Source organism: Oncorhynchus gorbuscha, linkage group LG20, assembly GCF_021184085.1.
Source record: "Oncorhynchus gorbuscha isolate QuinsamMale2020 ecotype Even-year linkage group LG20, OgorEven_v1.0, whole genome shotgun sequence".
Classification (NCBI taxonomy): Eukaryota; Metazoa; Chordata; class Actinopteri; order Salmoniformes; family Salmonidae; genus Oncorhynchus; species Oncorhynchus gorbuscha.
In genome coordinates, this window is record NC_060192.1 from 30,683,177 (window position 1) to 30,699,378 (window position 16,202).

Consider the following 16,202-nt stretch of genomic DNA (forward strand, 5'->3'; position numbering starts at 1 on the left):
CTCTATAGATTAGGTGTGGTTGACTGGATTGCAGACTAACCAGGGAGATTGTCTGAGCAGGATTTAGGCTATCAAATCATCCCTATGTGATACAGATATTCAATGATAATCGTTAACATGGGTAATCAATCAGGGGATTTTGAGTCTTTCGAAGAACAAAAAAAAAAATCCTTTTTGTTGAACAGAAGCAGTGTGGGACATACTCAGATCTTTTCATCTTGTGAATACCTGCTGGCGCTACATTTGCATTCTTATTAAAGACCGGGCATGTTTTTCAGAATGATATTGGTATGCCAGTGGCACACTGAATCTAAGTTGGGCTGTTATTGTTTCTAGTAAATGGGCATAGTGGGTAGTTAGATCTGCTGTGTGTGTCGTCTGCTGTGTGTGTCGTCTGCTGTGTGTGTCGTCTGCAGTGCCACAAGCCAGCCATTCCTGTATAGGTAATGTCATCTGACTGGGGAAAATGAACACTACAGTGAATCAATGATCCCCTCACTCTCTGCTCGCCTGTCTTGCTTTCCATGAGGCTGAGCACATCGCTGGCACATATCCTCTCTCCTATTGTCATTTCAAAGGTTCTTCATTTATCCCCACAATGGGTCTGGATCACATGGAGAGTCACCAGAATACATGGGGCTCCATTCAATTAACACAATTAGGGTAGCACAATTACAGTCTGGTTAGATGCAACACAAGGTAGCCTACATTACAGGTTCATGTATTGGTTCTGCATGCAAATGGTGAACTGCAGAATTATAGACTAAACTCTGTAGAGTTGGTGGCGACAGGCAGGAATGGGTAAAGCCATGTAAAATCCCTTGATCCTTGATTAGCCTCGGATGACTAATTTCACCTGCAATTTAGGGAGCAGAGAGAGAAGAGCTGACATCAACAGCCCCTATACAAGCAGATACTGAAGATGAATGAGTGGGGGAGAGGAGGCTGGTGTAGGAGTGATAAGGAGGGGAGACAGATAGACGAGGGGGAGGGAGGGAGGGTTGAGAAAGACGAGCGTGAGAAAAGAGAGTGAGAAAGCAAAGCGCCAAAGAGGGGAGTCTGATGTAAGGACAGACAGACAGACAGACAGACAGACAGACAGACAGACAGGAGGGGAGGAGCTGGCAGTTTTGACAGAGACCGAGAGGGGTTGGAGAAGGGCATCTGCTGCAGCTGCCGCTGTGACCACACTCCGCTCGACACCATGACAACCGCGGCAAACGCACGGCGAGCCCCCGGCCCTGCCGCTACACCAATCAGGGAGGAGTGAGCAGAGCACTGCAACCTGTGTGGGGTGAAAGGAGCGCAGGATAACAGAACAGAGCTAGAACACCACAGACACCCCTTCTTACAGAGAGAGAGAAGATACCCAGCCATTTATTAGTCTCTTATCTGATGCTAGAGAAAACCTCCTGGATTATCAGTGGTGCTCTTGTTATTTTACCCCGCAGTGGGGAGGAGTATAGGGATGGAGATTCTGGGTAATCAGCCTTCCCTGTTCCCGATTCGAGTTCTCTGCTCCATGGTGGGAGCTGGGAGACGTCTCTTGGAGCCACAGCCACCGACCATGAGGATTGGATAAGAATCCCACCAATTCTAACAGGACCACCCAATCACCATTAAAAAAATGATCTAGAAGTAATCAGAAAAGGGACAGACTGGTAGGGAAACACAAAGAAATAGAGAATGTAGAAAATCTGCATCAGGTAAGTTCCTCATTATCTTTTCAATCCATGTGTAAACATTGCATCTCCATAGTCAGACTAAGTATGATCCAGATTCCAGGGTGAATGATCGGACTAGTGTTTGTCTTTCCTTTTCTGACACACTGGAAATGGTGGCTCAGTGTACATATTTAATCTGCAGGAGATCAATCAGCTGTGTTAAATTACTGCAGTGGGTTTCTTGGTAATCTTAAACAAATCCACTATGAAACAAAAGTATACACCTACAATACATGGTTACGGGTTTATATAAATAAAGAAGACACCGGTATCATGTCAGATATGGAGTTGAAATGTATTACATTTTGAGTTTGAACCTCAACATTACACTTTATATACACAGAAGACTGAAATATATCAGAACCGTTTGACATAGAAACACCAGATTTTCGGCTGTTAAAAAAACATGTTTAGAAATTATGAAATTATGAAAAATATTACTACATTCCACCCATGAGGCCATTAGGGGGTGTTTGGTCCTTCGACTGCAGGAAAGGGCTATCTAAATCCATCATTAATGCAGAAAAGAGGAAAATGGGCTGTCATTCTAGTTCAAATAGATTGTTTATCTCTGTGGAAATCATCAACCATGAGTTATTGATACATCCCCCATTAATGCTGAGATAAAAACACGGGGCGTCATCTACTGTAGTTTACCAGTAAACCTCTCTTACCACAGACAATAACTGTAAAAACACCACATTGTGTTGAGAGGGTTTTAAAGCATGTGTTTAGCCAGGCTTTGGCACTTTGTGCTTATTTTAACAGAGGCATGGACCCTTCTAAGCACTTCAACATGACTTGTCCCCGACCTTTTAAAAGGACTGAAACACAATTAAACAATTGGGCCTGCAAGTTAATACCACGCCAATGATTCTTCCTGCGTATGATTTATAAGATAGATACGAAAGGACAGACCTCTTCCTGACTTAGTCTGTAATACCTACATGTTTCAAGCAGACCAGCATAGTCCCTGTGCCCAAGGAAGCAAAGGCAACCTGCCTAAATTATTATCGCCCCGTAGCACTCACGTCGGAAAGCCATGAAGTGCTTTGAAAGGCTGGTCATGGCTCACATAAACAGCATCCTTCCAGATACCCTAGAATCAATCCAATTCGAATACCGCCCCAACAGATCCACAGATGACGCAACCTCAATCGCATTCCACAATGCCCTTTCCCACCTGGACAAAAGGAACACCTATGTGAGAATTCTGTTCATTGACTACAGCTCAGCGTTCAACACCACAGTGGCCACAAAGCTCATCACTAAGCTAAGGACCCAGGGACTAAACACCTCCCTCTGCAACTGGATCCTGGAATTCCTGACTGGCCACCCCCAGGTGGTAAGAGTAGGCAACAACACTTCTTCTATGCTGATTCTCAACACTGGGGCCCCTCGTGGGTGTGTGCTTAGTCCCCTCCTGTACTTCCTGTTCATGCACGACTGCGTGGCCAAACACAACTCCAACACCCTCATTAAGTGTTCTGATGACACAACAGTAGTAGGCCTGATCACCAACAATGATGAGACTGTATGGAGGAGGTCAGAGACCTGGCAGTGTGGTGCCAGGACAACAACCTCTCCCTCAATGTGAGCAAGACAAAGGAGCTGATCGTGGACACAGGAAAAGGTGGGCCGAACAGATCCCCATTAACAGCAAGGGGGCTGTAGTGGAGCGGGTCGAGAGTTTCAAGTTCCTTGGTGTCCACATCACCAAAAATCTATCATGGTCCAAACACACCAAGACAGTCGTGACGAGGGCACGATAAAACCTTTTCTCCCTCAGGAGACTGTAAAGACTTGGCATGGGTCCCCAGATCCTCAAAATGTTCTACAGCTGCACCATCGAGAGCATCCTGACGGGTTGCATCACCGCCTGGTATGGCAAATGCTCGGCATTTGACCTTAAGGCGCTACAGAGGGTAGTGCATACGGCCCAGTACATCACTTGGGCCAAGCTTCCTGCAATCCAGGACCTATATAATAGGCGGTGTTTATTTGGTAAATATTGTCTCAACTCTTCTTGAACTGCTCGGTTGGTTAAGGGCTTGTAAGTAAGCATTTCACAGTAAGGTCTACACTTGTTGTATTTGGAGCATGTGACAAATACATTTGAATTTGATTTGAAAGAACTCTCTTCCTCATTTCTAATGCACATATTCAATCAAACTACTGTAAGAGGTGTGCTACTGTGTTCTTAGCAAATCAACAGCCCTAATCTAATCTAATCTAATCTCACCGCACACAGCACTAAACAAACAATCACACATAATTTCCTTCCTCGTAATCTCTTCTTCCTCCTCCTCCTGTCATACAGTCATTAGATATATGTTCCAGGTTCTCCAAACAGATACAACCCACTGGGCACACACTGTTTGAATCAACATTGTTTACATGTCTTTAAATTTTTTTTTACTTTGAACCAATGTGGAATAGACGTTGAATTGACGTCTGTGCTCAGTTATCTAAATTCAGCTTGAACGATAGCAATGTACCGCAATGCCAAATAAAACAAAATTAAGTAATTTACACACACACACACACACACACACACACACACACACACACACACACACACACACACACACACACACACACACACACACACACACACACACACACACACACACACACACACACACACACACACACACACACACACACACACACACACACACACACACACACACACACACACACACACACACACACACAATTTTTGCAAATGTATATATAAAAAAGGAAATACCTTATCTACATACGTATTCAGACCCTTTGCTATGAGACTCCCAATTGAGCTCAGACATCCTGTTTCCATTGATCATCCTTGAGATGTTTCTTCAACTTGATTGGAGTCCACCTGTGGTAAATTCAATTGATTGGACATGATTTGGAAAGGCATACACCTGTCTATATAAGGTACCACAGTTGACAGTGCATTTTAGAGCAAAAACCAAGCCATGAGGTTGAAGGAATTGTCCATCGAGCTCCAAGACAGGATTGTGTCGAGGCACAGATCTGGGGAAGGATACCAAAACATTTATGCAGCATTGAAGGTCCCCAAGAACACATTCTTAAAATGAAGAATTTTGGAACCACCAAGACTCTTCCTAGAGCTGCATGTCCGGCCAAACTGAGGAATCGGGGGAGAAGGGCCTTGGTCAGGGAGGTGACCAAGAACCCAGTGGTCACTCTGACAGAGCTCCAGAGTTCCATGTCTGGAGGAAACCTGGCACCATCCCTATGGTGAAGCATGGTGGTGACAGCATCATGGCGTGGGTATGTTTTCCAGCGGCAGGGTCTGGGAGTCCAGTCAGGTTTGAGGGAAAGATGAACGGAGCAAGGTACAGAGAGATCCTTGATGAAAACCTGCTCCAGAGCATTCAGGACCTCAGACTCGGTTGAAGGTTCACCTTCCAACAGAACAACTACCCAAAGCACACAGCCAAAACGACGCAAGTCTCTGAATGTCCTTGAGTGGCCCAGCCAGAGCCTGGACTTGAACCCGATCGAACATCTCTGGAGAGACCTGAAAATAGCTCTGCAGCAATGCTCCTCATCCAACCTGACGGAGCTTGAGAGGATCTGCAGAGAAGAGTAGGAGAAACTCCCCAAATACAGGTGTGCCATGCTTGTAGGGTTATACCCAAGAAGTCTCAAGGCTGTAATCGCTGCCAGTGGTGCTTCAACAAAGAGTTAAGAGTCTGAATAATTATGTAAATGTAATATTTTTTTTATTTTTTTTTATACATTTGCAAAAAAATTCTAAAACCTTGTTTTTGCTTTCTCATTATGGGGTATTGTGTGTAGATTGATGAGGGAAAAAAAGTTGAATCAATTTAAGAATAAGGCTGTAACGTAACAAAATGTGGTTAAAGTCAATGTGTTTGATTACTTTCCGAATACACTGTGTATATATATACACTACCAGTCAACAGTTTTAGAACACATACTCATTCAAGGGTTCTTCTTTATTTCTTTTTCCCTATATTGTAGAATAATAGTGAAGACATCAAAACTATGAAATAACATACATGGAATCATGTAGTAACCCAAAAAACTGTTAAACAAATCAAAAATATTTTATATTGGAGATTCCTATAAATAACCACCCTTTGTCTTGATGACAGCTTTGCACTCTGTGTGTTTTATACAGTGCATTTGGAAGGTATTCAGATTCGTTTACTTTTTCCACATTTCCACATATATATATATATATAGTATCTAAATCTGTTACATTTCAGAAACCACAGCACATAGATGTGCTGCATTGTCCAGATGGACGTTACATTTCCCCAAGGCTGCAGTCTCTCCATCCATCTGTGTGTCTCAGGTGTGCTTTGAAATCACACCTGTGGTTCCACACCTGAGACTATGTTTGAACCTACCCTCTAACTAAGCCATGTGTTAAAACCAATGTTTACGCCATGTACTGTAGTTAGTTCCTTGCTGTGAATACAGTAGGTAGCGCAGGAGGAATCAAATGTTCAGGCTCCTTTAGTGCTTCTAAGAATCTGCCCTTTGTCATAATTAGGGTTGCAAAGCTACCAGCAATTTACCAAAGTTACCGGAATCTTCAGTAATTTTGGTAATTAACAGAAAATCTATGGAAATCTATCGTAACTTTGTCAGTTTATATTTGAATATTGTCCATGACTTTCTATTAGATAGACCATATGGTTCAAGCCAAATTGCCAAATGAAGTAAAAAAGCATGTAATCAACAATGGCATTATTTTCAATTACCTGTGTAATTTACCTTTTTCCCAAATACCACCAGTTTGATGCTGAAACATTAACATTTCATACTGGAACCGTTTATCAGCTGGAATGGGCTTTTAACCAATCAGCATTCAGGATTAGACCCATCTGTTGTATACATTTAGAACTGCCCTGTATTTACAGTCAAATGGAACATCTGCATTTATCAGCTGGAATGGGCTTTTAACCAATCAGCATTCAGGATTAGACCCACCTGTTGTATACATTTAGAACTGCCCTGTATTTACAGTCAAATGGAACATCTGCATTTATCGGCTGGAATTGGGCTTTTAACCAATCAGCATTCAGGATTAGACCCACCTGTTGTATACATTTAGAACAATGATTTAAAACTTTGTCATTCTATGTTTAATTTTAAAATCGTCTTATTTAATTATTCCATATATATTATATGTGATAAGGCCAGAGAGGGGGCCAGAGATAATTACCGACACCTTTGATAATCTGAAGTACCCAAAAGGGCCACTAGATATAGATCACATAAAATCCTTAAAAGATATTAACATTCTGGTTGTTTAATGGTAAACATCCTCAAATTTCCAATAATATACCTTCCCTTTGCAACCCTAGTCATAATTCTCTGTCCGCGTTGGATGCACACACCGACTGTAACGTGGGTGGAAACGGACCCAACAGTGGGTGATGAGTACAGAAAGTCATGTTTAGAATAACTCATCTCTCTGAGGAGGAGTATTAGCATTGTTGTGATAATAATTAAGAGTCATTGTTGAGCTTTGTGCCTAACCCAGTTGACGGGCTGTGAGAAACAATATCTCAGGGGTAGGAAGTGTAGACGAGTCACACACAGTTGAGCGGAAGATTTACATTTCTCATGGTGCTTCTGGTGGATTCCTCCTCCTTCGCTCCTTCTCCCTCCCTCCCTCCCTCCCTCCCTCCCTCCCTCCCTCCCTCCCTCCCTCCCCTCCCTCCCTCCCTCCCTCCCTCCCTCCCCCTCCCTCTTTCGTTCTCTCTGTCTCTCCTCTCTCTCGTTCTGTCACTCTCCTCTCTCGCTTTCTCTCTCATCTCTCTCTCTCTCTCCTCTCTCTCTCTCTCTCTCTCTCTCTCTTTCCTCCTTCCCATCATGTCTGTGATGCAGTAAACAAGCATCTTGCCTCCTATTAGCATTTCCTGGGTGGATAAATTCTCTGTGTCTGTTTCAGGATTAAAAGCACGTTCAGCCTGCTGAATTGAATTGTGGTACTTCATCTGACACATATTGGACTCCCTTGAACCTGAACTGACACAATGCAATTTCTTAAATTAATGTTGTTTGGAGGTTTGTACAGTAGTACAGTCTTAATGCCACTAGGGACACAGTACCTAATTTTCTTCCAGATGTATAGTTCTCACCATAGTGATAGAGCCAGAAGTCTCACTCATAAAATGGCAGACCATATATTGGCACAATTGAATACATTTGAAGGCAGTACCATTCATTAGTTTTAATTAAACTGTTTTTAACATTCTTATTAACTCCCTACACCTCTATACTGTACTGGAGCAGGGATGATACTCCAGCCTCCCTACACCTCTATACTGTACTGGAGCAGGGAGGATGCTCCAGCCTCCCTACACCTCTATACTGTACTGGAGCAGGGAGGATGCTCCAGCCTCCCTACACGTCTATACTGTACTGGAGCAGGGAGGATACTCCAGCCTCCCTACACCTCTATACTGTACTGGAGCAGGGAGGATGCTCCAGCCTCCCTACACCTCTATACTGTACTGGAGCAGGGAGGATGCTCCAGCCTCCCTACACCTCTATACTGTCTCCCAACTGGAGCAGGGAGGATACTCCAGCCTCCCTACACCTCTATACTGTACTGGAGCAGGGAGGATACTCCAGCCTCCCTACACCTCTATACTGTACTGGATCAGGGAGGATACTCCAGCCTCCCTACACCTCTATACTGTACTGGAGCAGGGAGGATGCTCCAGCCTCCCTACACCTCTATACTGTACTGGAGCAGGGAGGATACTCCAGCCTCCCTACACCTCTATACTGTACTGGAGCAGGGAGGTTACTCCAGCCTCCCTACACCTCTATACTTTACTGGATCAGGGAGGATACTCCAGCCTCCCTACACCTCTATACTGTACTGGAGCAGGGAGGTTACTCCAGCCTCCCTACACCTCTATACTTTACTGGAGCAGGGAGGATACTCCAGCCTCCCTACACCTCTATACTGTACTGGAGCAGGGAGGATACTCCAGCCTCCCTACACCTCTATACTGTACTGGAGCAGGGAGGATGCTCCAGCCTCCCTACACCTCTATACTGTACTGGATCAGGGAGGATACTCCAGCCTCCCTACACCTCTATACTGTACTGGAGCAGGGAGGATGCTCCAGCCTCCTACTCCAGCCTCCCTACACCTCTATACTTTACTGGATCAGGGAGGATACTCCAGCCTCCCTACACCTCTATACTGTACTGGAGCAGGGAGGTTACTCCAGCCTCCCTACACCTCTATACTTTACTGGAGCAGGGAGGATACTCCAGCCTCCCTACACCTCTATACTGTACTGGATCAGGGAGGATACTCCAGCCTCCCTACACCTCTATACTGTACTGGAGCAGGGAGGATACTCCAGCCTCCCTACACCTCTATACTGTACTGGATCAGGGAGGATACTCCAGCCTCCCTACACCTCTATACTGTACTGGAGCAGGGAGGACGCTCCAGCCTTCCACATCTCCAGTGTGTTTGTTCTATGGCAGATAGTTTATGAAGTGCCAGGTATCCAGCCACTGATGGAATGAGCCAAACCAGAGAATCCTGAACGTCAGGAGACAACTCTTATGCAAGTTGATCAATGAGTGCATTTCTATTGCTGGGCATAGCAATGAAACATCAGTCGGAAATATCCAAGTCCTCTCCAGTGGTTCTCTTCACCTACAGGCGGGCAGGGCCACTCTAGCAGCTCACAAGACTTCAGAAGTGCAGCGAATCGGTTGTGGTCACCATGACATTACTGAGCACCCACAGCTGGTTCCGTTGTACTTCCTCATGTATTTCATCTCCCCTGATTTACACATCATGCACAGTTAATAGAATATCCTCATTTCGGGTTTTGATAAACAATCAAGTCATTTTCATTATGTTACTGTGGTCTCTCTGTATAGAAATACACTTTTAAAAAGGCTTCCAAAGGGTTTCTTCGGCTGTCCTCTTAAGATAACTGTTTTTTTTTGGTTCCAGGTAGAACCCTCTGTGGAAAGGTTTCTAACTGGAACAAAAAGGGTTCTACCTGGAACCAAAAAAGAGTTCTTCAAAGGGTTCTCCTATGGGGATAGCCAAAGAACCATTTTAGGTTCTAGATAGCACCTTTTTAGAGTATTTAAGTGATAATGGTATATATATATATATATATATATATATATATATATATATATATATTTAACATGATGAAGCAGCACTGCCCTCAGTCTTGTTGTTGGTTGAAATCATAGAGATAGATAGAGGACTGTAGATGGATATAACATGTTTTAGCATGGACATTGTCATTGAGGGCTCCTAACATTTAAAGTAGTTCCTAAGATGAGTCCTTTATTTAACTCTATGGTTGAAATGCACTTGAGAGAGAAAATATACTCCCGAGAAGCCACTCCATTGTAGGCTATTTGTCTTGTGGTAATTGGAGTGTGGTGTGGTGCAGATGTGTGGTCTGTGCATCAGTCAACGCAGTAATGAGAAGCACATGGCCAGGGATGATCAACACCATGCCTCACAGTCTTTAACCTAATATCACCCATCACTTCACCACTCTGGTCACCACACTAATTAGGTTACAGTACACCAGGAGCATGTATAATAATAATATGCTGTAAGATGACACACTAGATAATAAGGAGTCATTTACAGTAGGTTTATTTTAACAATGCCAAACTCTTTTATTTAGCCTTCAACACTATAATTGGAGTAAAGGGTAGGCTATATAATTCAGACATCCGGTGGGATTGTGGTTAGAGATGAAGGCTTCATGGATGCTGAAAGGAGCTTCTAAAGTGAAGACAATACCTGGATGTGTAACTTGAAAAGGTTCTAGCGATTTGGGTTTTGTTAACATATTAAATCAAATAAATTCAGACTTTATTTGTCACATGCGCCGAATAATGCAGTTCAAGAAAGAGTTAAGAAAGTATTTACTAAATAAACTAAAGTAAAACATTATAAAAAGTAACACAATAAAATAACAATAACAAGGCTATATACAGGGGTTACCGGTACCGAATCAATGTGCAGGGGTACAGGTTAGTCGAGGTCATTTGTACATGTAGGTAGGTGTGAAGGGACTATGCATAGATAATAAACAGTGAGTAGCAGCAGTGTAATAACAGATGGGGGAGGGTGGGGGGGTTCAATGTAAACAGTCCGGTGGCCATTTGATTAATTGTTCATTCATCTTCTGACTTGGGGGTAGAAGCTGTTAAGGAGCCTTTTGGTCCTAGACTTGGCGCTCCGGTACTCCTTGCCATGCGGTAGCTTGGATGACTGGAGTCTTTGACAAGGTTTTGGGCCTTCCTCTAACACCGGCTGGTATATACTGTAGGTCCTGGATGGCAGGAAGCTTGGCACCAGTGATCTACTGGGCCGTATGCACTACCCTCTGTAGCGCCTTACGGTCAGATGCCGAGCAGTTGCCATACCTGGCGGTGATGCAACCGGTCAGGATGAGGGGGAAAAGGTGTTCTCTACACGATTGTCTTGGTGTGTTTGGACCATGATAGTTTGTTGGTGATGTGTACCAACTCTCGACCCGCTCCACTACAGCCCCGTCTACGTTAATGGGGGCCTGTTCAGCCCACCTTTTCCTGTAGTCCACAATCAGCTCCTTTGTCTTGCTCACGTTAAGGGAAAGATTGTTGTCCTGGCACCACACTGCCAGGTCACTGAACTCCTCCCTATAGACTGTATCATTGTTGTTGATAATCAGGCCTACCACTGTTGTGTCGTCAGCAAACTTAATGATGGTGTTGGAGTCGTGTTTGGCCACGCAGTCGTGGGTGAACAGGGAGTACAGGAGGGGACTAAGCACGCACCCTTGAGGGGCCCCAGTGTTCAGGATCAGTGTGGCAGGCGTGTTGTTGCCTACCCTTACCACCTGGGGGCAGCCTGTCAGGAAGTCCAGGATCCAGTTGCAGAGGGAGGTGTTTAGTCCCAGGGTCCTTAGCTTAGTGATGAGGTTTGTGGGCACTATGGTGTTGAATGCTGAGCTGTAGTCAATGAACAGCATTCTCACGTAGGTGTTCCTTTTGTCCAGGTGGTAAAGAGCAGTGTGGAGTGCGATTGAGATTGCGTCATCTGTGGATCTGTTGGGGCAGTATGCAAATTGGAGTGGGTCTAGGGTATCCGGGATGATTCTGTTGATGTGAGCCATGCCTTTCAAAGCACTTCATGGCTTCCGACGTAAGTGCTACGGGGTGGTAATCAATTAGGCAGGTTACCTTTGCTTCCTTAATAACACAGAGCACGGTTTGGTCACTCTCGGTGGGCCTTGATTGTGTGTGGGTTTGTATGAATGTGTATGAGTGTTTATAAATGTGTATGAATTTGTGAGTATGAGGAGAAACCACGGTAACCCTGTCTCATTCCAGTAAATAATGTTGAATAAATCATGGACCTGTAAACCCAGAAGTCCCTCCAGAGGCGTAACTCTGTTGGTTATTTGTAACAGCAAGCTCTAGAACAACTATCTGATAATGGAGGGGGACAACAGACATCATTGACTTTAGAGTTAATATTTCATAGGCATGTGAATTGAGATTGTAAAAGAGGTGATTGATGTAATTGCTTTGACCAGTTTTAGTCCTCTCCGTTAGAAAGACAGATAGGGGATGTGTGCTGGGCATAAGGTTGGCTTTGCTTGGTTCACCTACATTTAATGCTAAATATTGCCCACATTGAAAAACTGTGCACTCTGTGCACTGCAGCTGCCAGCCTGGTCTGGTGAAGAGATATGGAACAGCATGAGCGTTTGAGCACAGTAGATATTAAACAGCCATGATGGAACGATGCTACCAAAGCTTATCACTAAGGAATAATAATAATGCTTAGTATTAGATATAATAGCTGTATTACACATTGGAGGTTGTTGTTGGTGTTCTGGGACAGTCTTATTAGTTGTCAATATACATATTCCTCCTCATTTACAGCTGACGCAGGAAAGCATTTCCAAGGTGAATTGGTGCGAACACAATCTAACTGTCACGTATACTCCCTCTCTCTGGGAATCTAGGTCACCAGGCTGCTCATTATTACGCACACCTGTCACCATCGTTACGTGCACCAGCGCCTCTTCAGACTCACCTGGACTTCATCACCTTCCTGATTACCTTCCCTATATCTGTCACTCCCTTTGGTTCCTTCCCCAGGCGTTATTGTTTCTGTTTCGTTGTTTCATGTCTGTGCGCTGCTCGTGTTTCTTGTTCTTGTCCATGTTCATCTATTTATTCAATTATTCACTCCCTGTACTTGCTTCCTGACTCTGAGCGTACACGTTACAGAATAACGCCTCACAAAAGGGGAGCATCAGTGTTTTTTGTGTTGGTAGGTGACGTTGAGTCCGTGTGCCTCTGCTGGAGCAACCGAGGATGCCTCAGCTGGCTCATCAGGCTTCCATGCCTCAGCCGGCATGTCAGGTTCACAAGACTTGGTTGGCCGGTCAAGCATGTGTTGCCGAGTCTACAGAGGATGCCTCAGCTAGCTCGGCAGGCTCCCATGCCTCAGCCGGCTCGTCAGGCTCCCATGCCTCAGCTAGCTCGGCAAGCTCTCATGCCTTAGCAGGCTCGTCAGGCTCCCATGCCTCAGCTAGCTCGGCAGGCTCCCATGCCTCAGCTGGCTCGTCAGGCTCCCATGTCTCAGCTAGCTCGGCAGGCTTCCATGCCTCAGCTGGCTCGCCAGGCTCCCATGCCTCAGCAGGCTCGTCAGGCTCCCATGCCTCAGCAGGCTCGTCAGGCTCCCATGCCTCAGCAGGCTCGTCAGGCTCCCATGCCTCAGCAGGCTCGGCAGGCTCTCATGCCTCAGCCAGCTTGGCAGGCTCCCATGCCTCAGCCGGCTCGTCAGGTTCCCGTGCCTCAGCAGAGGCGACCGGTCCGCTCCTGGTTCCGGGGGTCCATTTGGTCGGTGTCCTGCAGATGGAGCTGCGTATCAGGGAGGGGGTACTGTCACGTATACTCCCTCTCTCTGGGGCTCTAGGTCACCAGGCTGCTCATTATTACACACACCTGTCAACATCATTACGCGCACCAGCGCCTCTTCAGACTCACCTGGACTTCATTACCTTCCTGATTACCTTCCCTATATCTGTCACTCCCTTTGGTTCCTTCCCCAGGCGTTATTGTTTCTGCTTCTGTTTCATGTCTATACGCTGCTTGTGTTTCTTGTTTTGTCCATGTTTTGTTTGTTTATTAAATGATTCACTCGCTTCCTGACTCCCAGCATACAAGTTCCACTGAGTATCCCTCGTCGAGATTCCTTGCCAATAATTTTTCTGTGTGTTTGGAGTGTTCCAATCTCCATAATACCTGAGGGAATGTAATACTGGTGTAACCAGGACAGAGTCAACACCAGCGTGTCAGCCACCTCAAAGGGTGGCTCAGTTGTATTGATTAAGTCAATGGTTGGTTCAATTACCAGGGGATCAGGGGCTAACAAGCTTGGCTTATGTACAGACGTATCCACCCTCTCTGGCCGTTCTGGCCAATCACCTTACTGTGTTTGTCAAATCTAAGTGATTTGAGCAGGTCCCTAGGTACCTGAGGTAGTGACAGTCTTGCCAAGGTCACCGTCCCCAAGAGATTAAGCTCCCACCAGCAGCACTTAAACCACCCAGCCATCCACACGCTGCAGAAAATACAGTGGAAGAGTGTTTTGTCAGCCATGGCTCAGCTTGGAGTCGACCCATATCTCCCACAGAGGCCCTGAAGCAGGGGGCTCACTCATGCAAGACCAGACTGAGGGAAAAGCAAGCACACTTCTAAAGTCAATTTCTCTCCTATCAAATCAAATCAAATCAAATGTATTTATATAGCCCTTCGTACATCAGCTGATATCTCAAAGTGCTGTACAGAAACCTAGCCTAAAACCCCAAACCACAAGCAATGCAGGTGTTGAAGCACGGTGGCTAGGAAAAACTCCATAGAAAAACCAAAACCTAGGAAGAAACCTAGAGAGGAACCAGGCTATGAGGGGTGGCCAGTCCTCTTCTGGCTGTGCCGGGTGGAGATTATAACAGAACATGGCCAAGATGTTAAAATGTTCATAAATGACCAGCATGGTCAAATAATAGATCTGGGACAGGTAGCACGTCCGGTGAACAGGTCAGGGTTCCATAGCCGCAGGCAGAACAGTTGAAACTGGAGCAGCGGCACGGCCAGGTGGACTGGGGTCAGCAAGGAGCCATCATGTCAGGTAGTCCTGAGGCATGGTCCAAGGGCTCAGGTCCTCTGAGAGAGAGAAAGAAAGAGAGAAAGAGAGAATTAGAGAGAGCATACTTAAATTCACACAGGACACCAGATAAGACAGGAGAAGTACTCCAGATATAACAAACTGACCCTAGCACCACGACACATAAACTACTGCAGCAAAAAATACTGGAGGCTGAGTCAGGAGGGGTCAGGAGGAGGGGTCTCCCATCACCCCTCGACACCCCTTCTCCAAATTCCCTCCCATCCATGGTTGGGAGGAGAGCTAGCGCTGTGGCCCCACACAGCCCCGCAGGGCCTGCAGTCTCTGGAGCTCCAGTCACACACATCCATATTCATGGCACCGCATGGTGAGGGAGTGGAGGCTTGGGGGTAGCGCACCGCGCTGATCCCGCGGAGGCACGCAGAGGCCAAATTGTGCTCCGAAATCGCATCGCCGTGCTACTCTCAAATTTTGTAACAATCTGGAGGGCTCCGTATAGCTCCGCATTGACATGATTGGCTGACAGTAGGTCAGGACGGGAAGTCCTGTATAAACACAAACTCACTTCCTTCACAACAGCTCTGCGCTGCTCCGCGAACCACAAAATCTATATTTGCTTTGACTTCTGCAGAGGCCGCATCACAGTAAATGCAGTATGACCATACAAAGCCTTTTAGGCTTTCAGCACTGTCCCACTCCGCACTCATCTGTGGAGAACAAAACGAACCCATGCTGTTCTTTGTTTGCCCCCAGATTCCAATCTCCCAGTAGGTCGCGAGTGACGCTGACTGTGTGCACATGATGAATCCCATGGCCCAGCTGTACTACAAGAAGGCGAGCTACTCGCCGTACCGCGACCGCATCCCGCTGCAGATCGTGCGGGCGGAAGCAGAGCTGTCAGCGGAGGAGCGGGCGTACCTGACGGCGGTGGAGAAGGGCGACTATGCCGGGGTGAAGCTGGCCCTGCAGGAGGCGGAGATCTACTACAACATCAACGTAAACTGCCTGGACCCGCTGGGGCGCAGCGCTCTGCTCATCGCCATCGAGAACGAAAACCTGGAGGTGATGGAGCTGCTGCTCAACCACGGCGTGCACGTGGGCGACGCGCTGCTCTACGCCATCCGCAAGGAGGTGGTGGGTGCCGTGGAACTGCTGCTGTCCCACCGCAGGCCCAGTGGAGAGAAACAGGTAAGGTGGACCTTAGGAGCACATTTCAGCTAGTAGCCTAGGCCTACAAGGTCCTTACTGTAGCCCAATTAGCATGATGGTTACATGTTATGTAT

The 16,202-nt window shown here is 46.0% G+C and overlaps 1 protein-coding gene across 3 annotated transcripts in view; it reads left to right on the forward strand.

The window, feature by feature from the left end:
- The first annotated feature begins 1,203 nt into the window (after positions 1-1,203).
- The window catches only part of LOC124007486 (short transient receptor potential channel 5-like), a 40,935-nt gene continuing 25,936 nt past the window's right edge, over positions 1,204-16,202 (forward strand). For all 3 annotated transcript variants that reach the window (XM_046318097.1, XM_046318098.1, XM_046318099.1), the window contains exons 1-2: positions 1,204-1,706; positions 15,673-16,107. In XM_046318097.1, coding sequence (XP_046174053.1) covers positions 15,718-16,107 — 390 coding nt within the window. In that variant the 5' untranslated portion in view covers positions 1,204-1,706; positions 15,673-15,717. The remainder of the gene's footprint in view (positions 1,707-15,672; positions 16,108-16,202) is intronic.